Genomic DNA, 27,888 nt, shown 5'->3' with positions numbered 1-27,888 from the left:
TCCCATACGTCGTTAGGCCAAAAAAAAACAAAAAACAATTTTTGCTATAAGGCTGCTGTAAAGCAAAGGAGCATGCAGATCATGGAAAACAAGCAGTGCCATGATACAGTGTAGATATTAATGCAAAAAATGACAATGAAGGAATAAGAACATTAAATGTGAAACAGTGCATTTCAAAATGTGGTTTTAATATTTAAGATAAAGCCATTCTTTGCAATTTAGGCAGGGATAAGATCAATAAGATCCAGATTTCTTTAAAATGATGGCAATACTCAATATAACAATCTTATATGGAAATCACAGAGTAACTTGATGTGTCAAGGATTAGGAGGATTACAGGATGGAAGATATTATTTTAAGCTCCTTTGCTGCTTTCAATTACACATTTTAAATAAAAAAACAACATAAAAAGTAACAAAATAAACAAATGGATTGATGCATACTAAAGTTCCAATTACACTAGAATAAAAAAAACGATAAATTTCAATAGCTGATAAAAATCACTATAAATTTTAGTGACGCTAATTTGGAGTACAAAACATTTAATACTAAAAAAAAAGATAGATTTCACTTTTTGCTGCAAATAATTTTACGTTCTACTTATTTGCTGTATTTCTAACCATTGGCCACTAGAGGGTAGACTTGTCATCCAGTAGATTACTCAGTCTATACCAGACAATGTGCCATGTCAGCTGTGCGCTCTCCTCCCCCTGGCTCAGTGATTCACCCTCCCATCGTCTCTCACACAAAGAAGAGCTGCAGCCCTGATGAGAGCCGTGTGGATCTTTCTTTTCTTCAGATGGATTATCTTTTTGGGAATATGGACGGATAAATTCATCATCCTCATGCAGCTTGGATTACACAGGATCTACATGACATCAAATATCAAAAGAATCATTTAAGATATGGACATCAGAGGCTTTTGTCAGTGCTGGAAATGGCAAGTAGTCTGCTCCTTTCTCCTGTGTAGCTGGGGCTGGGTCTCTGGGCAGCTTCGTTATTCTATTGTTGAGGAGTCTGAGCCGGGGACATTGGTAGGAAATGTAGCTCAGGATCTGGGGATAAAACGTGCAGAGCTCTCTCAGCGCAGGATTCATCTGAGATCTGAGAAATACCAAAGATATTTCAGTGTAAATCAGGCAAATGGAGGGCTGGTTGTGAAGGACAGGATTGATAGGGAGAGCCTGTGTGGATCTAGTCCCAGCTGTTTACTGCAGATAGAGGTTGTGGCTGAGAATCCTGTGGAGATTTTTACTCTAGAAATAGAGATTCTGGATATTAATGATAATTCTCCCTCATTTTTATCTAATGATCGCATTATTAACATCTCAGAAATATTTGCAAGTCCTGGTGCTCAATTTGCTTTAGAGATTGCAAAGGATTTAGATGTCGGTGTGAATGGTGTCAGTCAGTATACACTGAATACAAATCCTTATTTCTCTTTGTCTGTGAAGAATCGTAAGGATGGAACGCTCATCCCTCAGCTGATACTAGAAAAGGTTTTAGACAGAGAAGAAAAACAAGAACATCACCTCATTCTCACAGCTATTGATGGAGGAGAACCGGCCAGATCAGGGACCTGCAGAATAACAATCGTTGTATTAGATATTAATGATAATCCTCCAGTCTTTAATCAGTCAGTTTATAAAATCAGCATTAGGGAAAATCTGCCTCTGAATACTGTGATATTAACATTAAATGCGACAGATCAGGATGATGGAGCAAATGGTGAAATTCAGTTCTCCTTCGATGATCACACATCTGAATCTGCTCTGGAAATATTTTCTTTAAATGAGCAAAATGGGGAGATTTCTATCAATGCACATGTGGATTTTGAAGAACAAAGCTTTTATGAATTGTCTATCAAAGCCATCGACAAAGGATTTCCCAGTTTACAAGGTAACTGTATAGTACAAGTGGAAATAAAAGATGTAAATGACAATCGGCCAGACATTACCTTTACATCAGTGACTAATGATATTCCAGAAAATGCTCAGCTCGGGGATGTTGTAGGATATTTTCATGTGAGAGACAAAGATTCTGGGAAAAATGGAGAAATAAAATTAGATTTATCACCAAATGTGCCTTTTAAAATTAAATATCTGAAAAATCGTTATGCATTGGTCACTGATGGGAGTCTGGATAGAGAGGAAACCTCCCAATACACTATAGAGCTGACAGCCTCTGATTTAGGGTCTCCTCCCCTCTACCGTAAAACAAGGGTCACCATTGAGGTGTCAGATATTAATGATAATGCTCCAGTGTTCACACAGTCTTCTTATAATGCTTTCATTAAGGAGAACAGTGACCCCGGGACTCTCCTATGTACAGTATCTGCTACTGACCTGGATGAGGGGGTTAATTCTGATCTGGTTTACTCCATAGTTGAGAGTCAGATTGACGGCTCCTCTGTCTCCTCCTTTGTGTACATTCATTCTAATGATGGGAATATATATGCTCAGCGATCCTTTGACTATGAGCAGATCCAGGTATTACAAATCACCATAAAGGTAGAAGACTCAGGATCTCCACAGTTATCTTCCACTGTCCCCGTCTTTATCTTCATTCTGGATACAAATGACAATCCCCCCTCTCTGCTGTATCCAGAGCACTCTGAGGACCTCATTGTCCATGAGAGGATTCCCAAGTCTACAAGTGCTGGATATCTGGTGACAAAACTGTCTGCAGTGGATCTAGACTCTGGTCACAATGCCTGGTTGGTGTTTACTCTCATTGATCCCATCAATTATTCATCATTTCAAGTGTCTAAACTCACAGGAGAGGTGAGAACTGTAAGAGGATTATATGAGACTGAGAACATGGAGCAACAACTTGTCATTTCTATCAGTGATCAGGGGACTCCTCCATTATCCACCACAGTGACTGTACTTGTCAGTATAGCCGATGAGGTTATATTGGAAAGACCAAAAACTGGAGACTTCCTGACCAATTCCAAACCCCCATCAGATATGACTCTGTATCTAATCATCTCCCTAGTGGCCATCAGCTTAGTGTCACTTGTCACCTTCATGATATTATTGGTAAAATGTCTGAGGAAGGACAGTTATGATTACAGCAGTAGTTGCTGTATTCTTGGTGGATCCCAATCCAAATCCTATACAGATCAGTATCAGCCGGCTCTGTACCTGAATACAGACGGGACCTTAAAATACATGGAGGTCAGGATGGTTCCCCCAGGATCTCAGGGGCAGAGTTACCAAACTATTTTACCTCCAGACCCAGAACATCAAGATTTCAATATTGTGCAGCCTCTAAATTATCCTCAATTAAAAGATATATATCAAGAAGCCTCAACTGAAGGGAATTCATCAAATGATTCAAGAAATGTAAGTTCTAATTTTATAGTATAAGTTAATTATAATTAGTTTAGATGTTTATTATGTAATATTAGTTGTAGTGTAAAATATATATTATTGAAATGATTTGCCTTAGTGAGTTGTATACATTTTTTTTTACCTAGACATTGTAGTTGCATCCTGTTCCTGTTTCTTGAGTGTACTCAATGGACTGTTATATAGGAGGCCAACAGTACATACAATAGTACATAATTTATGATTTAAGAAGCGCTTCCATTAATCTTTTGAGTCCATATGCCTGTTTAAATATATTTGTACTGTAGTGTAGGTGCTCTATTCTCCACAACTAATGCTTAACGAGATTCCATTACCTTTCCGATGACTGCAATTCTGACTTCTGGCTCACACTGGGGTTTATGTGTGAGAGGGAAGTCACTTTTATGACCTCATTCTATACTTCGTCAGTATGATGCTCTCTAAGCTTACAATGTAATAGCGTCTTCCAAATCAAACACAATCACATGAGTGAGAAGGGGACATGAGTTGCGCTGGAACCTTAGGAATACGGCGATCGGTGAGAACATTGATGTACCAACACTACACTTCATACACATTTAAACAAGTTTAGCCAATACAAATTATAATGGGAGCACTTATTCAAAGTGTTTGTGTGGTCCATTATAGGCAAGGCGTTATTCTTGTTTTCTAATTTTGTATTTTAAATCTGCTACATTATTATGGACAGAGGTAACATGTGGCTTTTTTAGGCTCTTTTATTTTGACTTAGTATATTTTTATGTTTTATTTAAGTAATGATTGTATATTCCTTAATGAGGACATTTCTAATATGATAAAATATAGCTGCATCATCAGAACCATAGCAAATATTAACTGTATTGATATTTTCTAATACATACCCAACAATGATGGTCAGATATGGGAAACACCAAGAATCTTGGGCATATAAGGATATAGGGAAAAATCATTATGTGTTTTATGGCTTTCTGCTTTTTATTTCAGTTTTATTTCCAGCATGTAAATTAAATATTACATAGTATAAGTTTTCCCCTTTTTATCTGAATAAGAGCTTTCTATTTATCAATACACTTGTGTAAATTTGAAGCTAGAATGGTGAAGAACTTTGGTGTTATCTAATTGCGGTCATGTATAATCTCTGCCTGCTGACAATGTATCCATGCAGGTAATGATAAAGTCATCACAAAACATCAACTGTGCCTTCTACACAGTGTCGGACTGGGGTGCCAAGTGCCCACCAGTAACCAACTCTCCAGGACCCCACTTTTCAGCTACATACAAATGTATCATAATCCTCAATCACAAATGTATATAACAATGAAATGGGTACATTGTTGATTGAATAAGATGCTGCCTTTGTCTGTATATAGTGATGCAAGTGTATTGTGCCCAGTACTGTTCATATAAGGGGGTGGGGGCCCACGCTTGTACAAGGGCCCATCAGAGGATCCTACTGTTCTGCTATGGGATAGTTCATGCCTGCTTCTATGGGTCTTTCTTAGTTGTACCTTACTGCTTTAACAAATAATAGATAGAATGCAGAGTTACTCTACAGATTTTATAAATAGAAATTAAAACTACAATTCAATAAAATTCCTGTAATAACAGTACATTTCTGTATTGTCTATTTTTAGTCATGAGAGCAAAATGCAAGAAATGAAATGGTCTTTACGAGCCTAGTTTAATTAAAAAAATAGATCTAATGTCTTGGTACGTAAGCGTATGTCTACTGGCCTAATAGTTGATTACAGCGATAGAGGGATATCAATGATATGAAGCACTACAGATCAGGACAGAACAAATCATGTGGCCCATTTTAAATCCTGACATAATGTGGAAAAACAAATTATTCCACATCATATATAGGATGCCCTATACTCATCCTATGTTGAAAATCAGAATAGGACATATTTAGTGGGACTGTGGGCTGTTCGGTAAAAAAATGGCAGCATACATACATTCACATGAATGTATCAGTGCTCCCCAAGTTCATCTATTTTTAATGGCATAAACAAAGATATACAACTTTGTAGTTTATTGTTTCCATTTTTGAAACTTATCCCCCCACCTCTTGAGTTAGTAACCATCACTAAATTATATACTGTATAGAGAGAGAGAGGGAGAGAGTTTTACATCCCTATGCTGGATTCAAAGCTACACTGCTTAGTACTGCTGTATAATGTATTCCATTCTGCTTCTGAAGGTAAGCGACAAAGAGTTAGTGCAGCAAGATTTTCTGTTTTCTATACATGTGAAATTTATGGGAGATATCACTGCATCTGGTATCCAAAACTCCCAAGAGGATTTGTTAAAGTTGACAGAAATTAAGCTAACAGAAAAAAATATCAACTAGAAATGCCAAATAGAAGTCAAATAGTCAAATAAAGTGTTACTTCTTGCAAGTCTTGTTTTATTAGCTTAGAGATTGCTCCTATTGTACAAATCAATTTCTCGACTGTAATATCATCATCACAGGTAGAATTGCAATGAATAATACAACCTCTAGACAACAGGTGATGATTGCTACTCAATTTTTCTCCCTTCTTGGACACTAACCTCTCCTAAGTGAGAGAGCATGCTCCCCATTCTATCCTATAAGTCTACAATTCATCACCAGATATGGTTTTTACATGTCCATGTTGTTAGGGTTGGCGGAACGCACCAAATATATTTATTAGATGGGATTGGTGCATTTGCAACCCGGGATCCACCGTGCAGGAAAGAACCTGCTGCTATGTAAATGGAGGCACTATATGGCGGTAAGAACCAGCTCTGTTAGCTTCACAGAGCAGCCAAGAAAGCAAAGCTCTGTGCCCTGTTAGACTGTCACAGAGGCACAGGCTAACTACCCAAACGAGAGCAGTCAGTGGTCATGCATGCACACAAAACTCCTCGCCGGAGATGCCAGCATTCTAGGGGCTTTTTTCAGCCAGGTCCCTGAATACACACAAACACAATCTCCTCGCCGAAGGTGCCAGCATTCTAGGGGCTTATTTCAGCCGGGTCCCTGAACACATACAAACACATGACCACACTGGTGCAAAGCACATAACATAGGAAGGTAGCGCATGGCCGTGCGGCCACGCGAGCCTTAAATAGTTGCAGCACGTACAGGACCTTCCTAGAAGGACCAATGGAAGTTGCTGCAGTACTGGGCATGTGACCCTAGATCTCCACTGAGAGATCTTGCCCTGGGCATGCTCAGTGTGTGCAAAGCAGGACTTAGTCCTAGCACCTACAGGACCTTCCAAGAAGGACCAATGGAAGTTGCTGCAGTATCTGAGCATGTGACCCTTGATCTCCACTGAGAGATCTTACCCTGGGCATGCTCAGTGTGTGCAAGGCAGGACTTAGTCCTAGCACCTACAGGACCTTCCAAGAAGGACCAATGGAAGTTGCTGCAGTATCTGAGCATGTGACCCTTGATCTCCACTGAGAGATCTTGCCCTGGGCATGCTCAGTGTGTGCAAAGCAGGACTTAGTCCCAGAAAAGCCTGCTCACCGCAGATCAGTGCAGGGTACAACAGGAGAGCCAGAAAAGGCAGCAGTAACCCTTTGCACAGTATCAGTCCCAGCGAGACGCTGGGACCGTCGTCTCCGCTGAGCAAGCTCCACTGCGGCCGATGCAGAATGGGAGACTGCAGCAGACACGGATCGAGATTCCCCCTGTGCAGCAGAGGAAACTCGACTCCTAACATGTTTAGCAGTTCTGAGTTTTAAAACAACATCTCAGGGAAGACGATTGGAGCCATATTCTTGATATAAATGTAAAACAAAATTCTGCAATCAGAAAAAAAAACAAATAAGACACAAAAGAATATTTCTAAAAGATAGTTTTAAGTAGTATAAAAAATTAGATTACTCAATCCCTTCAACATTTCTTTCATAATAATTGTTTTTAACAATTTGCAAAGTAGATTCATAGACCTTGTACAATGGTTGCCTGTATATAAAAACAAAGTACTTGCAATTAAGACAGCAATTAAGATTTTATGAATATTAGTATTTTGAATGTTACCAGATGCTTTCAAGAGGAACTGTAAATTTATAAATGAAGGCAAATCAGTTTGTGTATGAGAAAAACAGTTCTGTATCAGATGTGAGCTAAAATTTTGCATTGAACAAGGGTAAATAATCAGTGCTTCTTTTTGAAACTTATTTAAATCCTTCAATTGATCAGTTTAGCTATCTAGCTATCTGTTTTCTCCAATATTCTACTGATAAAATTGTCTTTGTTTTAATAATCAAACATAACTGTTGTTAAAAATTACTGAGTGTCAATAATATCTATCCATACATTTTAGTTAATGTAATTTGTAGTTTAACTTATATAGTGATGAAATATATTGCTAGTTTCTAACTCTGTTCCTCAAATATTTATTTTTTCTCTAAGTTTCTGTATTTCTAAACACTGACCACTAGAGGGTAGACTTGTCATCCAGTAGAATATTCAGTCTATACCAGAGAATGTGCTCATGTCAGCGGTGCGCTCTCCTCCCCCTGGCTCAGTGATTCACCCTCCCATCGTCTCTCACACAAAGAAGAGCTGCTGCTCTGATGAGAGCTCTGCGGATGTATTTTTTCCTTGGATTTACTGATTTCTTTTGGGGTGGAACTGTGATTTCTTACAATAATCCTCATGCAGCTTGGATTACACAGAATCTACATGACATCAAATATCAAGACAATCATTTAAGATATGGACATCAGAGGCTTTTGTCAGTGCTGGAAATGGCAAGTAGTCTGCTCCTTTCTCCTGTGTAGCTGGGGCTGGGTCTCTGGGCAGCTTCGTTATTCTATTGTTGAGGAGTCTGAGCCGGGGACACTGGTAGGAAATGTAGCTCAGGATCTGGGGATAAAACGTGCAGAGCTCTCTCAGCGCAGGATACATCTGAGATCTGAGAAATACCAAAGATATTTCAGTGTAAATCAGGCAAATGGAGGGCTGGTTGTGAAGGACAGGATTGATAGGGAGAGCCTGTGTGGATCTAGTCCCAGCTGTTTACTGCAGATAGAGGTTGTGGCTGAGAATCCTGTGGAGCTTTTTACTCTAGAAATAGAGATTCTCGATATTAATGATAATTCCCCAACATTCTCATCTGATGATCGCATTATTAAGATAACGGAATTAGTAGCATCTCCTGGTGCTCAATTTGCTTTATTGATTGCCAAGGATTCAGATGTTGGTGTGAATGGTGTCAGTCAGTATACACTGAATACAAATCCTTATTTCTCATTGTCTGTGAAGAATCGTAAGGATGGAACGCTCATCCCTCAGCTGATATTAGAAAAGGTTTTAGACAGAGAAGAAAAACAAGAACATCACCTCATTCTCACAGCTATTGATGGAGGAGAACCGGCCAGATCAGGGACCTGCAGAATAACAATCGTTGTATTAGATATTAATGATAATCCTCCAATCTTTAATCAGTCAGTTTATAAAATCAGCATTAGGGAAAATCTGCCTCTGAATACTGTGATATTAACATTAAATGCTACAGATCAGGATGACGGAGCAAATGGAGAAATTCAATTTACTTTAGACGATCATACATCCGAATCTGCTCAGAAAATATTTTCTCTAAATGAGCAAAATGGGGAGATTTTTATTAAAGGACTTGTAGATTTTGAGGAGCAAAGCTTTTACGAATTATCTATCAAAGCCATCGACAAAGGATTTCCCAATTTACAGGGTAATTGCATGGTTCAAGTGGAAATAAATGATGTAAATGACAATCGGCCAGAAATTACTTTTACCTCAGTGGCTAATGAAATTCCAGAAAATGCTCGATTTGGGGATGTTGTTGGATTCATTAATGCAATAGACAAAGATTCTGGGAGAAATGGGGAAATTAAAATAAACCTATCACCAAATGTGCCTTTTAAAGTTAGCTATCTTAAAAATCGCTATGCATTGGTAATAGATGGGAATCTGAATAGAGAGGAAACCCCCCAATACACTATAGAGCTGACAGCCTCTGATTTAGGGTCTCCTCCTCTATACAGTAAAACAAGCGTCACCCTGGGGGTGTCAGATATTAATGATAATGCTCCAGGGTTCACACAATCTACTTATAATGCTTTCATTAAGGAGAACAGTGACCCCGGGACTCTCCTATGTACAGTATCTGCTACTGACCTAGATGAGGGGGTTAATTCTGATCTGGTTTACTCCATAGTTGAGAGTCAGATTGACGGCTCCTCTGTCTCCTCCTTTGTGTACATTCATTCTAATGATGGGAATATATACGCTCAGCGATCCTTTGATTATGAGCAGATCCAGGTTTTACAAATCTCCATAAAGGTAGAAGACTCAGGCTCTCCACAGTTGTCTTCTACTGTCCCCGTCTTTATCTTCATTCTGGATACAAATGACAATCCCCCCTCTCTGCTGTATCCAGAGCACTCTGAGGACCTCATTGTCCATGAGAGGATTCCCAAGTCTGCAAGTGGTGGATATCTGGTGACAAAACTTTCGGCAGTGGATCTGGACTCTGGTCACAATGCCTGGTTGGTGTTTACTCTCCTTGACCCCATCAGTTATTCCTCATTTCAAGTGTCTAAACTCACAGGGGAGGTGAGAACTGTAAGAGGATTACAGGAGACCGAGAACATGGAGCAACAACTTGTCATTTCTATCAGTGATCAGGGGACGCCTCCATTATCCACCACAGTGACTGTACTTGTCAGTATAGCAGATGTGGTTATAGTGGAAAGACCAAAATCTGGAGACTTCCTGACCAATTCCAAACCCCCATCAGATATGACTTTGTATCTAATCATCTCCCTAGTGGCCATCAGCTTAGTGTCACTTGTCACCTTCATGATATTATTGGTGAAATGTCTGAGGAAGGACAGTTATGATTACAGCAGTAGTTGCTGCATTCTTGGTGGATCCCAATCCAAATCCTACACAGATCAGTATCAGCCGGCTCTGTACCTGAACACAGATGGGACCTTAAACTACATGGAGGTCAGGATGGTTCCTCCAGGATCCCAGGGGGAGAGTTACCAAACTAATATACCCCCTATCACGAATCATCAAGATTTTAGTATTGTGCAGCCTATAAATTATCCTCAATTAAAGGACTTATATCAAGAAGTCTCAAATGAAAGCATGTCCTTGAATGAGCCAAACATTGTAAGTCCTAATACTTTTATATATTGAGATAGTAAATAGATCTAAAGTTAAACCTTAAATGTAAGTGAAAGTACAATATATGATTTATATTTGCCTAATTATTTTGTATGAATTTGAAAATTATAACTTGTCTTATAAAAATCTTTAGCCTTTGTCTTTTGCATAACTTTCAGGGTTCAAAGATAGTAGTTGTATCCAGGTCTTGCTTCTTGTGTGTGCGCCTAATGGCTTCTACAAGGAAGACCAGTAGTACAAGAAATAGTATATGATTGCTGTTTGCTCATCTTAAGTATGTCTTTGAACCAGTGTATAGGATTTAGGATTTGTTCAGTAAAAAAATATTAAACATGTTTGTTCTGTCTGTAAAGGTACCGTTACACTTAACGATTTACCAACGATCACGACCAGCGATACGACCTGGCCGTGATCGTTGGTAAGTCGTTGTGTGGTCGCTGGAGAGCTGTCACACAGACAGCTCTCCAGCGACCAACGATGCCGAAGTCCCCGGGTAACCAGGGTAAACATCGGGTTACTAAGCGCATTGCTGCGCTTAGTAACCCGATGTTTACCCTGGTTACCATTGTAAAAGTAAAAAAAAAACAGTACATATTCACATTCCTGTCGCGTCCCCCAGCGTCAGCTTCCCTGCACTGTGTAAGGGCTGGCCGGAAAGCAGAGCGGTGACATCACCGCTGTGCTCTGCCTTACGGGCGGCCGGCGCTGACACGGGGGATGCAGGGAAGCTGACGCTGAAGGACGTGATAGGAATGTAAGTATGTAGTGTTTTTTTTTACTTTTACAATGGTAACAAGGGTAAACATTGGGTTACTAAGCGCGGCCCTGCACTTAGTAACCCGATGTTTACCCTGGTTACCAGTGAAGACATCGCTGAATCGGCATCACACACGCCGATTCAGCAATGTCAGCGGGTGATTCAGCGACAAAATACAGTCCTGATCATTCCCCAGCGACCAACGATCTCCCAGCAGGGGCCTGATCGTTGATCGCTGTCACACATAACGATTTAGTTAACGATATCGTTGCTACATCACAAAAAGCAACGATATCGTTAACGATATCGTTATGTGTGACGGTACCTTATGTAGAATGAGAAGCATGCGGACAGCACAGACTAATCCATGTCAGGGTGTCAGTACACATGATTGTATTTACAAGTGGACATGGTGGAGATGTAAAAGAACACACACCGTGCACTGCTTTAATCTGTCTTTTATATCATATTTACATGTGAGTAGTTAATTGGTGAGCAAAAAATGGATCACAAATGGTTTGCTATTTGAATACCAGGCATTTTTCATAGATCATTTACAGTTGTGTTATAACAAATTGTATTTGACTTGTTAGCAAATTGTCTGTTATTTTCATAATGAAATAGAAATTATTTTGCATACTGTTGCCTGAGCACAGCCTTATGCGATTGATGATCTATTGCTTTTGCATTGTGTCATTTTTATTTCCGAATTTTAAAGCAATATCTGCTCATTTTTCATGGTCATTAGTTATAAGTGTCTCTTTTTTGTAATATGAGATATTTAGAGATATTTAATATGGTAGGATATTATTAATTGTTTATTGTTTTATGAGGAACGTTCTATAAAAGGAAAATCTACTTGTATCATCAGAAATATAGAAAAAGAAGGCACAGCAGCACTATGCATAAATTTAGGTCATATGAAAACACTTTAATAACATTGAATCTAGATTTTAATACTCAAAAATGATGTACTTACAAAAATGAAGGTTCTTAGCGCATAAATTGGCCAATTCATGTATGCCCACCAACCACGGCAATATGAGCTCCCTCTGATGGGACTCTTTCCTACTGTACATGCCACTCTCGGGATGTCAACCTACAGTTAAATGAGCAAACATGTCTCTTCCGGGTTTTGAGTCTACAATTTATGGGCAGGTAAAACTGATTACGGCCGCCTGCATCAGAAATGTAGAAATTATTTCCTAAATACAGTAGATATTTTAGAATAAATTTCCATCAATGGTAGAATATTAGAAGGTTTTGTATAGATGGGTATCTAGATTTTCCTGAATCTGGGGCAAAATTTGGATTGACATACCATCCAATAAATATGGTAAGTTTGAGTTGTCCTTATGTGACCGCTCAGGTATTGATCATTGATGAGTGTAGCGTTGCTCAAGTGTTGTGTATGTATATTTGTTTACTCTGTGCTCTGAATTATCTTTTGATCTTTATTGCTGACCTTGGATATACCTTTGACCATCCATTTGAATAACCCCTTTATCTTGATCCGCTACCTTTCTGATACTCTGACATGGAACTATCACTTGACTATGCTTTTCTTTTTTCCATTTGTCTATTATGAGCCCTTGTGATATGGACCATGGGCCTCTTGACTATCCTGCCTCAAAGTAATTCCATGAGTAATGACTAGCGTCACATTGAGTAGTGACTAGTGTCACATCCTTCACACCATCTTCCCATGCTGCCCCATCTCTGTACTGTGCCCATATTATCCCCTTCTCACACTCCCACTCCCCCTCTGCATACTGTCACCTCCATAGGTTTAAAAACAAATGCAAGAACAGCGGAATTAACAAAGCAGGAATATTACATGGTGCCTTAACCAGCTGTCAGTTCAACAACCGGCTCAGAGAGCAGCTGAATCCCACTATTCGGGGGGCAACAAAATGGTGCTGCCTGCAAAAAACCTCAGACCACAAGATCTAATGTCAAAGGTGTAATTATTGTTTACTTTTTTGCACTAAAAAATGTATAAGTAAGCAATATACCCTGCTGGAATTTATTAACAATTCTTATACACTTTTTTCCTTTGACTTGGAATGATCTTTTTTTTTGTATTACACAAGATAAGGTCTACAGAAGTCTGTTCAAAGAGAGATGAAGTTACATACGAATTATATGTGATAGAGGCAAGGAGATGCAACTTCTGATGCATTTTGAACCTCACATCTATGACGCATCTGCAGCTACACTACTCAGTATACTGTATAATATCCTCCATTTTGTTGCTTTCCAGTGTAGAATACAAAAAGCGAAAAGAGCAGGATTTCCTTTTTCACTATATGTGCAAAATTTATGAGAGACATTATGGAAACTGACAGAAATTTAACAAATTGCACATATAATTTCTGTATTGTACTATACATTATAAATGTAAATCAGATATTTTTTAGTAAAATAAATAAAGATGCTCTTGAATCCTGTAATTATAAAACTCTATTATAGATAATTGATGGATATTCTATATATCTATCCATCTATCTATCAAAATCTATTATATTTATCTATTCTATCTACCTATCTATATATATTTTTCTATTGTACTGCTGATAAAAACCTATAGGTTATATTATTTTTAAAATGTTGATAAAAATACATTAAATTGTATTAGTAATATATGTTGAGATTTAGTCATGCCAAGTATTTTGTAATATAACTTAAAATTTCAAGAATTCAAGCTCTTTACACCAAAAATATATTTTTTTCTATCAAGCTTATTTGATGTATTTCTATCCATTGGCCACTAGAGGGTAGACTTGTCATCCAGTAGATTACTCAGTCTATACCAGAGAATGTGCTCATGTCAGCTCTGCGCTCTCCTCCCCCTGGCTCAGTGATTCACCCTCCCATCGTCTCTCACACAAAGAAGAGCTGCAGCCCTGATGAGAGCCGTGTGGATCGTGCTTTTCTTCAGATGGATTATCTTTTTGCGGATATGGACAGATAAATTCATCACCCTCATGCAGTTTGGATTACACAGGATCTACATGACATCAAATATCAAGAGAATCATTTAAGATATGGACGTCAGAGGCTTTTGTCAGTGCTGGAAATGGCAAGTAGTCTGCTCCTTTCTCCTGTGTAGCTGGGGCTGGGTCTCTGGGCAGCTTCGTTATTCTATTGTTGAGGAGTCTGAGCCGGGGACATTGGTAGGAAATGTAGCTCAGGATCTGGGGATAAAACGTGCAGAGCTCTCTCAGCGCAGGATACATCTGAGATCTGAGAAATACCAAAGATATTTCAGTGTAAATCAGGCAAATGGAGGGCTGGTTGTGAAGGACAGGATTGATAGGGAGAGCCTGTGTGGATCTAGTCCCAGCTGTTTACTGCAGATAGAGGTTGTGGCTGAGAATCCTGTGGAGATTTTTACCCTAGAAATTGACATTCTGGATATTAATGATAACTCTCCCTCATTTTTATCTAATGATCGCATTATTAAAATCTCAGAAATATTTGCAGGTCCTGGTGCATTTTTTGCATTAGAGATTGCAGAGGATTCAGATGTCGGTGTGAATGGTGTCAGTCAGTATACACTGAATACAAATCCTTATTTCTCATTGTCTGTTAATAATCTTAAAGATGGAACGCTCATCCCTCAGCTGATACTAGAAACGGTTTTAGACAGAGAAGAAAAACAAGAACATCACCTCATTCTCACAGCTATTGATGGAGGAGAACCGGCCAGATCAGGGACCTGCAGAATAACAATCGTTGTATTAGATATTAATGATAATCCTCCAGTCTTTAATCAGTCAGTTTATAAAATCAGCATTAGGGAAAATCTGCCTCTGAAAACCATAATATTAATATTAAATGCGACAGATCAGGATGACGGAGCAAATGGAGAGATTCAGTTTTCCTTTGACGATCACACATCTAAATCTGCTAGAGAAATATTTTATCTAGATGAGCAAAATGGGGAGATTTCTATCAATGGACATGTTGATTTTGAAGAACAAAGCTTTTATGAATTATTTGTTAAAGCCGTAGACAAAGGATTTCCCAATTTACAGGGTAATTGTATGGTACAAGTGGAAGTAAAAGATATAAATGACAATCGGCCAGAAATTGCATTTAGCAAAGTGGTTAATAATATTCCAGAAGATTATCTATCTGGGGATGTTGTAGGATATGTTAATGTCAGAGACAAAGATTCTGGAAAAAATGGAGAAATAAGATTAGATTTATCACCAAATGTGCCTTTTAAAATCAGATCTAGACAGAATCGTTATGCATTAATCACAAATGGGAATCTAGATAGAGAGCAAACCCCCCAATACACCATAGAGCTGACAGCCTCTGATTTAGGGTCTCCTCCTCTATACAGTAAAACAAGCATCACCCTTGAGGTGTCAGATATTAATGATAATGCTCCAGTGTTCACACAGTCTACTTATAATGCTTTCATTAAGGAGAACAGTGACCCCGGGACTCTTCTATGTACAGTATCTGCTACAGACCTAGATGAGGGGGTTAATTCTGATCTGGTTTACTCCATAGTTGAGAGTCAGATTGATGGCTCCTCTGTCTCCTCCTTTGTGTACATTCATTCTAAAGATGGGAATATATTTGCTCAGCGATCCTTTGACTATGAGCAGATCCAGGTATTACAAATCACCATAAAGGTAGAAGACTCAGGATCTCCACAGTTATCTTCCACTGTCCCCGTCTTTATCTTCATTCTGGATACAAATGACAATCCCCCCTCTCTGCTGTATCCAGAGCACTCTGAGGACCTCATTGTCCAAGAGAGGATTCCCAAGTCTGCAAGTGCTGGATATCTGGTGACAAAACTGTCCGCAGTGGATCTGGACTCTGGTCACAATGCCTGGTTGGTGTTTACTCTCATTGACCCCATCAACTATTACTCATTTCAAGTGTCTAAACTCACAGGAGAGGTGAGAACTGTAAGAGGATTACAGGAGACCGAGAACATGGAGCAACAACTTGTCATTTCTATCAGTGATCAGGGGACTCCTCCATTATCCACCACAGTGACTGTACTTCTCAGTATAGCGGATGAGGTTATAGTGGAAAGACCAAAATCTGGAGACTTCCTGACCAATTCCAAACCCCCATCAGATATGACTCTGTATCTAATCATCTCCCTAGTGGCCATCAGCTTAGTGTCACTTGTCACCTTCATGATATTATTGGTGAAATGTCTGAGGAAGGACAGTTATGATTACAGCAGTAGTTGCTGTATTCTTGATGGATCCCAATCCAAATCCTACACAGATCAGTATCAGCCGGCTCTGTACCTGAACACAGACGGGACCTTAAAATACATGGAGGTCAGGATGGTTCCTCCAGGATCCCAGGGACAGAGTTACCAAACTAATTTACCCCCAGCCCTTGAACAACAAGATTTCCATATTGTGCAGCCTCTAAATTATCCTCAATTAAAGGAAGTATATCAAGAAGTCTCATCTGAGGGTAATTCATCAAATGATGCTAATGATGTAAGTTTAAATTTTATAATACAGTGACATTTTAACTAATTTGTTTGTCAAACCTGAAATGGAATGAAAATAGTAATAACCAACACAATATAATTTTATGTTATTTGTACTAATTTTCATTAGTTTTTGCAATAGAATTACTTCCATATTCAATAGTGAATAGTATGGTGTTATTCTGTTGTAGCTAAAATATTTTTATATTTATTTTCTTTAATATGAAAGTATTTTATTTTTTACTGTTAGATATTTAAAAAGAAACTGCCACTTGATTTATGCTATCCAAACCATGGGCAGAGTGAATCAAAGTCTGACTGCAGGATTATAGCCAGATGTATATTTTCATGGAAGTGGTCAGGTGTTTCTGAGAAACATATCTTTTAAATTTTTGTCTGGCTTTTCCCATGCCACACTAAGTGATTGACAGGTTTCTCACTATGGTAGAGACCTGTCAATCACCTGCATCAGTGTTACAGGAAGCTGGCCAGGGCAGTGAGTGGATTAATCTAGTTTCTTCAATTATAGCCCCTGTCTGAATGTTCAAATTATATTTTCTCTGAAATAACAGCATTTTTTGGCTGCAATCATGCAGCTTGGATCTGAAAACGTCAATTGTCTCTTTAGAGAGGAAGAGAACTAGAACTTTAGTATCATCTATTGGAAGTAGCAATCCCAAAAATTAATATCAACCACTTAACGAGTATTGCAATATAACAGGCTAAAAGCCAAATCGTAATCTCAATGTGTAGACCAATGTTTCGGGGTTGTTACCCCTTCTCAGTGCAAAGCATGAGATCTCATTTGGCTGTATGAGAGGCCAATGACTGAGATCTTAGGTCCACTGTCTCTTTTGGAGAGTGACATACCAGTATAAAGCAAAATATAGGTCATGCAATGTTCTTCTATGAAATTTATGTTGCTCCTGATTTGGGCACCACGAAGGAACTGACGGATTACCTTCAAATAAATTAAGATATAATTATTATTATTATTGTTTTTACATCCACATTTGGTGAATAATTGAGTTACAGTGATAAAATATAATTTATTGTATGGCAGTGGTAGTCTACTTTATAAGAAATGTTTTATAAACTGAATCTATTTACTCTATTTGAGTTTTATATTTACTTAATACCAGGAATCAGAGCATATCCAATATACAAGAAACATGTACATAATATGATTGCCAATGTTAGACTTTTATTGCACATATTTATGTAACCATGAGAAATAGGCCAAAAATTAGACTTTCAAATTCTTGCCGTAATTACTCTGCCAATCTGTCAGCAAATTGCATGTCACATACAGTACAGACCAAAAGTTTGGACGCACCTTCTCATTTAAAGATTTTTCTGTATTTTCATGACTATGAAAATTGTACATTCACACTGAAGGCATCAAAACTATGAATAACACATGTGGAAATATATACTTAACAAAAGTGTGAAACAACAGAAATTATGTCTTATATTCTAGGTTCTTCAAATTAGCCACCTTTTGCTTTGATGACTGCTTTGCACACTCTTGGCATTCTCTTGATGAGCTTCAAGATGTAGTCACTGGGAATGGTCTTCCAACAATCTTGAAGGAGTTCCCAGAGATGCTTAGCACTTGTTGGCCCTTTTGCCTTCGCTCTGCGGTCCAGCTCACCCCAAACCATCTCAATTGGGTTCAGGTCTGGTGACTGTGGAGGCCAGGTCATCTGGCGTAGCACCCCATCGCTCTGCTTCTTGGTCAAATAACCCTTACACAGCCTGGAGGTGGGTTTGGGGTCATTGTCCTGTTGAAAAATAAATGATGGGCCAACTAAACGCAAACCGGATGGAATAGCATGCCGCTGCAAGATACTGTGGTAGCCATGCTGGCTCAGTATGCCTTCAATTTTGAATAAATCCCTAACAGTGTCACCAGCAAAGCACCCCCACACCATCACACCTCCTCCTCCATGCTTCACGGTGGGAACCAGGCATGTAGAGTCCATCCATTCACCTTTTCTGCGTCGCACAAAGACACGGTGGTTTGAACCAAAGATCTCAAATTTGGACTCATCAGACCAAAGCACAGATTTCTACTGGTCTAATGTCCATTCCTTGTGTTCTTTAGCCCAAACAAGTCTCTTCTGCTTGTTGCCTGTCCTTAGCAGTGGTTTCCTAGCACCTATTTTACCATGAAGGCCTGCTGCACAAAGTCTCCTCTTAACAGTTGTAGAGATGTGTCTGCTGCCAGAACTCTGTGTGGCATTGACCTGGTCTCTGAAGCTGGTGACTCGGATAAACTTCTCCTCAGAAGCAGAGGTGACTCTTGGTCTTCCTTTCCTGGGGCGGTCCTCATGTGAGCCAGTTTCTTTGTAGCGCTTGATGGTTTTTGCCACTGCCCTTGGGGATACTCTCAAAGTTTTCCCAATTTTTCAGACTGACTGACCTTTATTTCATAAAGTAATGATGGCCACTCATTTTTCTGTATTTAGCTGCTTTTTTCTTGCCATAATACAAATTCTAACAGTCTATTCAATAGGACTATCAGCTGTGTATCCACCAGACTTCTGCTCAACACAACTGATGGTCCCAACCCCATTTATAAGGCAAGAAATCCCACTTATTAAATCTGACAGGGCACACCTGTGAATTAAAAACCATTCCCGATTACTACCTCTTGAAGCTCATCAAGAGAATGCCAAGAGTGTGCAAAGCAGTCATCAAAGCAAAAGGTGGCTACTTTGAATAACCTAGAATATAAGACATAATTTCAGTTGTTTCACAATTTTTTGTTAAGTATATAACTCCACATATGTTAATTCATAGTTTTGATGCCTTCAATGTGAATGTACAATATTCATAGTCATGAAAATACAGAGAAATCTCTAAATGAGAAGGTGTGTCCAAACTTTTGGTCTGTACTGTACATAGTGCAGCAAATTTATTAATTATGTCGAAGACTACATATGTTTACATTCTCGCTTTGGAGTTCAGCTTCAGGAACAGAAAAACTTATGGTAATTGAGAAAATTCTTGGCAAATATCACTCTTCAATTATGAAAAATAGAAAGATTTCAAAAGACTGGTCAAATGGGGACGCAGAAAAACCTTACTGTTGGTTTAGGTTTTTTGCATTTTTAAGATTTATGCTTTAATTTATAAGTATTTGCCCATTGGTTAAACCCATGTGTTTCATATACTGAGATAGAAGTAATGAAGTGTACTTCTCGTGGGTGATAAAGTGACTACAAATAGTAGTAGCTCATTTCTATAGTCCTACCCTATTATTTTAACAGTCAAGATGACTTGTATTCAAATCATGTCCCTACAACTTATTGGCCATTATAATCATGAGAGGCTAGCAGAGGTATAAAAAGTAGCCATAAGACCCCGAATGTTAGATTGATACCCTGCTTTATTTGAGCATAACACCTGTATAGTTATTTAAGTCTTGACCAAATTCATCTTCTTTTCTTGGTCTCTTAAAGATCTACATGATTTTCCCATTAATGTTATCTCTTGATCTGTCATGCAATGCTTTCACAATATACTGAATATTTATTATACATTTTTTTCTACATACTAAGTTTAAAGTTAGTATTCTGCGCATTTGTAATGCATTAGCTAAAGACATTGGTAGCTATATACTTATGACACATTTCCGTAAGACAGTTGTTTGTGTTTGATAAATCACAGTTTACTCCATAATTATTGACTTACATCAAATAAGATATATCTATATCTATATCTATCTATCTATCTATCTATTTATATATATATATATATATATATATATATATATATATATATTATAAAGCTCAACTAAACAGTGGAATTTTCCTTTGTTTCTAGACTTTTTTTTCTGTTCGGCTTTTTTTCTGTATTTCACACTAACAACCACTAGAGGGTAGACTTGTCATCCGATTGATTTCTCAGTCTATACCAGAGAATGTGGTCATGTCAGCTCTGCGCTCTCCTCCCCCTGGCTCAGTGATTCACCCTCCCATCGTCTCTCACACAAAGAAGAGCTGCAGCCCTGATGAGAGCCGTGTGGATATTTCTTTTCTTCAGATGGATTATCTTTTTGGGAATATGGACAGATAATTCAACACCCTCATGCAGCTTGGATTGCACAGGATCTACATGACATCAAATATCAAGAAAATCATTTAAGATATGGACGTCAGAGGCTTTTGTCCGTGCTGGAAATGGCAAGTAGTCTGCTCCTTTCTCCTGTGTAGCTGGGGCTGGGTCTCTGGGCAGCTTCGTTATTCTATTGTTGAGGAGTCTGAGCCGGGGACATTGGTAGGAAATGTAGCTCAGGATCTGGGGATAAAACGTGCAGAGCTCTCTCAGCGCAGGATACATCTGAGATCTGAGAAATACCAAAGATATTTCAGTGTAAATCAGTCAAATGGAAGGCTGGTTGTGAAGGACAGGATTGATAGGGAGAGCCTGTGTGGATCTAGTCCCAGCTGTTTACTGCAGATAGAGGTTGTGGCTGAGAATCCTGCGGAGCTTTTTACCCTAGAAATAGAGATTCTGGATATTAATGATAATTCTCCCACATTCTCATCTAAAGATCGTATTGTTAAGATAACAGAAGTGTTCACAGGTCCTGGTGCTCGGTTTCCATTAGAGATTGCAAAGGATTTGGATGTTGGTGTGAATGGCGTCAGTCAGTATACACTGAATACAAATCCTTATTTCTCATTGTCTGTGAAGAATCGTAAAGATGGAACGCTCATCCCTCAGCTGATACTAGAAAAGGTTTTAGACAGAGAAGAAAAACAAGAACATCACCTCATTCTCACAGCTATTGATGGAGGAGAACCGGCCAGATCAGGGACCTGCAGAATAACAATCGTTGTATTAGATGTCAATGATAATCCTCCAGTCTTTAATCAGTCAGTTTATAAAATCAGCATTAGGGAAAATCTGCCTCTGAATACTGTGATATTAACATTAAATGCAACAGATCAGGATGACGGAGCAAATGGAGAAATTCAGTTCTCCTTTGATGATCACACATCTGAATCTGCAAAAAGATTATTTGCTTTAAATGAGAAAACTGGAGAGATTCATATTAATGGACATGTGGATTATGAAGAGGCAAATTTTTATGAATTATCTATTAAGGCAGAAGACAAAGGCATTCCCATTTTAGAGGGAAGCTGCATAATTAATGTTGAAGTAGAAGACATTAATGACAATCCACCAGAAATTACATTTTCAACAGTGAATAATGATGTTCCAGAAAATGCTCCTGTAGGTTCAATTGTAGGATTTATTAATGTAAAAGATGAGGATTCTGGAAAGAATGGAGAAATAAAACTGAGTTTATCACCAAATGTGCCTTTTAAAATAAGATCTAATCAGAATCGTTATGCATTAGTAATAGATGGGAATCTGGACAGAGAGGAAACCTCCCAATACACTATAGAGCTGACAGCCTCTGATTTAGGGTCTCCCCCTCTATACAGTAAAACAAGCGTCACCCTTGGGGTGTCAGATATTAATGATAATGCTCCAGTGTTCACACAGTCTACTTATAATGCTTTCATTAAGGAGAACAGTGACCCCGGGACTCTTCTATGTGCAGTATCTGCTACAGACCTAGATGAGGGGGTTAATTCTGATCTGGTTTACTCCATAGTTGAGGGTCAGATTGACGGCTCCTCTGTCTCCTCCTTTGTGTACATTCATTCTAATGATGGGAATATATATGCTCAGCGATCCTTTGACTATGAACAGATCCAGGTATTACAAATCGCCATAAAGGTAGAAGACTCAGGATCTCCACAGTTGTCTTCCACTGTTCCCGTATTTATCTTTATTCTGGATACAAATGACAATCCCCCCTCTCTGCTGTATCCAGAGCACTCTGAGGACCTCATTGTCCAAGAGAGGATTCCCAAGTCTAAAAGTGCTGGATATCTAGTGACAAAACTGTCCGCAGTGGATCTGGACTCTGGTCACAATGCCTGGTTGATGTTTACTCTCATTGACCCCATCAATTATTCATCATTTCAAGTATCTAAACTCACAGGAGAGGTGAGAACTGTAAGAAGATTACAGGAGACTGAGAACATGGAGCAACAACTTGTCATTTCTATCAGTGATCAGGGGACACCTCCATTATCCACCACAGTGACTGTACTTGTCGGTATAGCGGATGAGGTTATAGTGGAAAGACCAAAATCTGGAGACTTCCTGACCAATTCCAAACCCCCATCAGATATGACTCTGTATCTAATCATCTCCCTAGTGGCCATCAGCTTAGTGTCACTTGTCACCTTCATGATTTTATTGGTGAAATGTCTGAGGAAGGACAGTTATGATTACAGCAGTAGTTGCTGTATTCTTGGTGGATCCCAATCCAAATCCTACACAGATCAGTATCAGCCGGCTCTGTACCTGAACACAGACGGGACCTTAAAATACATGGAGGTGAGGATGGTTCCTCCAGGATCTCAGGGGCAGAGTTACCAAACTAGTGTATCTCCAGCCCTGGAACAACAGGATTTCAGTATTGTGCAGCCTCTAAATTATCCTCAATTAAAGGATATATATCAAGAAGCCTCATCTGAAGGGAATTTATCAAATGTTGCAAACAATGTAAGTCTATCATTTTTATAATAATGTCAGGTTTGATAGAAAAATGACAAATCAGAAATGGAAGTTAACATTTAGAAAATCTAAATATACAGTATAATCTTTATGGTTATTGTATTAATGTTATCTGATTTTATATGCAATATTATTCAGATAACCAAACTGAAAGCCTCTAACAAGATATGCTTTGCTCTTGAGCCGTTGCAGTTTAGCCTGATAATATTTATATATATATATATATATATATATATATATATATATATTAATTTTGATGTAATTTGCATGTATTATCAAATAAGTAAATAACATATAGCATAAATATTGTTTTCATATATTATGCCAGTAATTGCAGTAGAAGGACAAAAATGAATTTCATCGATGGCAGATGGCACTGGTGTCTGCTTAAAAAATGGGTTATAGACTGAATATATTTACTTTATTCCAATTACATGATCTTTATTGTACTTTGATACTAAGGATCAGCACCTTTCCAGTGTGATATAAATGTGTATAATATATATATATATATATATATATATATATATATATCCAGATGTAATATTATTGCAAAATATTCCTACGTTCTAGGCATGAGAAAGAAGCCTAAAATATACCGGAATATGGGTTCTTTTAATGTTTGTGCCATAATTATTCTAAAATTTGTTAACAGCTTGGACATATAAGATACGTAGCAATGCAGATTTGTGAAAATTGTTAAAAGAAAAAGTTGAATGTCTTTGGTAACCAATCACATTGCAGATTTCATTTTACCGGAGTTGCTTAATATAATGAAAAGCTCCTCTATAGCTGGTTGATAAGGGCAACAATTTTTGTTTTCAGTTTTCATATATGAGGCTCACAGGGTCTGATTCATGAAAACTTTTTTGCTAGAATTCTAACTTAAAAAGCTGTGAAAGTTGCACAATTTTTGTACAATGGATGTTTGAATTAAAAATGTGTGACCTTGGGCATTTTCATGCCGTTTTCAGCCAGCTCCGATGAGGATCTAACAGGGCATGTCGACCCCCTCTTTTCAAAATTTATAATAAGCAGCAACAATTAATACTCCACTCTACTGTGGAGAGGTGCACTCGGAGGCGCACACAACTTTGTACCTTGACTTTTTCATTAAGAGGTGGTACCTCTTAATAAATAAGGAGCCTCACACTGCACCCTGTGCCCTCATCAAGGCCAGGACTGAGATATTGGAGAACTACCATTTGGATAGATTGCTTGTATGAGATTATTGAGATCTATCATCTCATAACCCATTGACAAACTGTTACTTGATGCCACATACAGCAAAATAACACCTCAGGCGACTGCGTGGTGGTTGATCTAAAAATTAATGGAAGCTGAGCTGCAGTAGTTGAGAACATCAACCACACTGAATGTCGTTGTAGAGTTTTGGCTCCATAGACTGTATGCTTCCAGTGGGCACAACAGAGGTACCATCTCTTCTAAGGGGGTGCCAGTTGTTATCCACCACTGTTCTTAAGCTGAGGATCTATCTATTTCCCTACAAACCCCTTTTACTGCTTAATGTATTGTTAAGGACTGGCGGAACACACCAAGTACAAGATGAAATGGAACTAGGTGCGTTCGCAGTCCGAGGTCCACCGTGCAGGTAAAAACCCCACTGCTAGTAAAGACGGACTATATGGCGGTACTATAAGAATACACACATGGGTTAACTTCACCCTGTGTGAAGGAAGCGACCCTGTTGCATCACAGGACCGCGGTACCTCACATAGAGCGCAGGCAAGGAGTCACTAATCTCAAACCCGAGACTGAGGATTTGAGTTCAGAAGACCCCATGCGCTCGACACCGCAACTGGGGTGTCAGAGGAACATAAATAATAATATAAAGGCACAAGAGTGCGTGCGGTGCCGCACTGACGGACCCCACTAACCACCCAGGCTTGGGTCAGGAAAGCGCAGAGCAAGCGCACGGCGCCGTACAGGCAGACACAGCAACTGGTAGCTATAATGTGTGTTACGTGCTGTAGGATAAGTCGGGCGCTAGATAGCAAACATACACCTTCCGCGAACAGTCATCCAATAGGGAGGGTTATTTAAAGAGCGACTTTCACTCACAACACACACACATAATTACAAGACAATACTAGCGCATGGCCGTGCGGTCATGCGCAGCTTATATAGTTGCAGCACAGGAAGCTGCTACCGAAGTTTTGCCCTTTCAGGACCTTCCAGGAGGACCAATGGGATGTGCTGCAATACCTGAGCATGTGACCCTCGATATCCAACGGGAGATCCTGCCCTGGGCATGCACAGACAGAGAAAAGCAGGACTTAGATCCAGAAACGTCCACTCGCTGCTGCCCAGCACTGGCTTCAATGGCAGAAGCAGGAAAAGCAGCAGTAACTCTTCGCACAGAGTCAGACTGAGCGAGACGCTGGGATCGACGTCCCTGCTGAGCAGACTCCACTGCGGCTGGAGAAGAATGGGAGACCACAGCAGAGACGGATCGAGATTCCCCCTGTGCAGCAGAGGAAACTCGACTCCTAACATGTATTAGGATAAAACAGATAATTTTCCTGAAAGGGTCCATTGAACTTACACATGTACTAGACTTTTGTACTGAAATACACCATTGGTAATGTGGATAACTCCATTCCTTTTACTTGCTGCCTAAGACTTTGCCTACATTTGGAATATGACTCAATGTAATGTCATGTTAAGCCACTTTATTGTCTACGATCTTTAGTGATTATTATCAATAGTCACTGAATATAGTAACTCGAGCCATCTCCTTGGTCATTGACCAGCTGCTTTTCTAATTTTCCAGCGAAACTTGATATTTTTCTTGTGAGCAAAAGTAACAATTGTTTCCTATATGTTAGTACAGGCCATTTATAAAGTAAAGTAAGTAATAATCTTATATTATTTCATAAGTAAAGTATGAATAATTGACCATATGCAGCAATCATTCTTCTATAGTTTTACCCTATTAGTTTTAAAAAGACTTCCTGTATATGTAAGGTTTCCTTTGACCAAGTAAATGTGATGTGGTGAGGATGACATGCAATGATGTAGTGGAGACCGTCATAATTCGCAATAGAAGCATTTTACTGAGGTAGTTGAATTTTAAGTCATAACAGGTAACATACTTTAAGCTTCATGGGTCTCATACATGACATTGACAGGAGCGTCTCATAGAAGATCACACGTGGCGGCATTTTACGTGACTTCTTCAACACAATTTCACAATGACACAGATCCATCACACCTGAATCCTTCTTCAGCTATCTTTATAAATATTTCTAAGGGGCAAGAATTACAATTTTTTCTCTAAATCTTCCACAGTAGGCTGACACTTTGCAGTCTACCTCTGTTCAGAGCTACCCAAAGTAATGTCAGGACTACCGGTAACTCTTTGCCACCGTTGTTTGTATTATATTCCCGTTTTGGCCTTTTCTCAGCTTCCCACCTTGCTGTAATTCTTCGATCATTGCTTTTGCCACATTACTAAGTCCTTGTTCTTATATGACTTATTACCTGTCTGATGTTCACTGTATTTTAACTGCAGGTACTCAGATTATCCAGGCTGCTATATCCTCTTATATACCTGAAGTCACTCCCTGAGCTTACCCACAACTGCTAATCCTTTCCTCATCTAAACATTTTCATTAAGAAAACATTAATATAATATATTACAGAAGTCACATCATCTCCAGGGAATGTCGATCATTCTTGCACTCTCTTATGCATACAGTAGGCAGCAGATACCTTATGTGTTATTGGGTTATTATGATATTCAGAGGTAGACAATGGCACAAAGGTTGACAGAGATGTAAAAAAAGTAATTATAGGTTCTGAGATATTGGAATTGAGCGCTGCTCCATGTGCACATAAAATGTGCGTGAGTATTGTAGTCTCCACTATATTCACATGTGTCTTCTCTTGTTCTTTTAAAGTTCTGAAATTTTTTTCCTCTATTGTTATCCTGGCTTGTCTTTTCATGCAGTGCTAAATAGGCTGTACATGTATTATATATTACATAGGCTAATATGTAATATATCAGCTATGCTAATACATGTACATGTATGCTAATACATGTATCAGCTATGCTAATACATGTACATAGGCTGTACATGTATTATATATTACATAATCGGCTTTGATTCTCAGTGCTTAAATATCACTATTTTCTAGAATATATATTTACACTGTACTTTAAAATATATTATGTAAAGACATGGTAAATATAATTATATTGGATGATTAATTACAAAGCCTATGTGCTTGTATAATCTCAGACATCTTTGTTTATGTATGTAATATCAATCTCTCTATATATGTATTTTATTAAAATCTAATTTCCATCATAATAAGTACAGTTCTGTAATTTAAGACCAGGATAAAATATTCTAGTGTTTCCGATTCTTTCTCTATTCTGCTTATTTTCTGTATTTATAAACATTGACCACTAGAGGGTAGACTTGTCATCCAGTAGATTACTCAGTCTATACCAGAGAATGTGCCCATGTCAGCTCTGCGCTCTCCTCCCCCTGGCTCAGTGATT

At 38.7% G+C, this 27,888-nt stretch overlaps 1 protein-coding gene across 31 annotated transcripts in view; it reads left to right on the top strand.

The window, feature by feature from the left end:
• The window catches only part of LOC138675454 (protocadherin gamma-A4-like), a 732,953-nt gene that overhangs the window by 506,503 nt on the left and 198,562 nt on the right, over positions 1–27,888 (top strand). For 2 of the 31 annotated variants that reach the window (XM_069763666.1, XM_069763648.1), the window contains exon 1: positions 20,765–23,345. The exons of 26 other annotated variants lie outside the window; for them this stretch is intronic. In XM_069763666.1, coding sequence (XP_069619767.1) covers positions 20,904–23,345 — 2,442 coding nt within the window. In that variant the 5' untranslated portion in view covers positions 20,765–20,903. Of the gene's footprint in view, positions 1–735; positions 3,348–7,889; positions 10,495–14,183; positions 16,756–20,764; positions 23,346–27,888 lie in introns of those variants that run through there. 3 more of the 31 variants (XM_069763651.1, XM_069763647.1, XM_069763652.1) reach the window with 3 other exon arrangements.

The sequence above is a fragment of the Ranitomeya imitator genome, chromosome 4 (genome assembly GCF_032444005.1).
Source record: "Ranitomeya imitator isolate aRanImi1 chromosome 4, aRanImi1.pri, whole genome shotgun sequence".
Taxonomy (NCBI): domain Eukaryota; kingdom Metazoa; phylum Chordata; class Amphibia; order Anura; family Dendrobatidae; genus Ranitomeya; species Ranitomeya imitator.
Note: the sequence above shows the minus strand (reverse complement) of the source record. Positions and strands in the feature narration are given on the sequence as shown.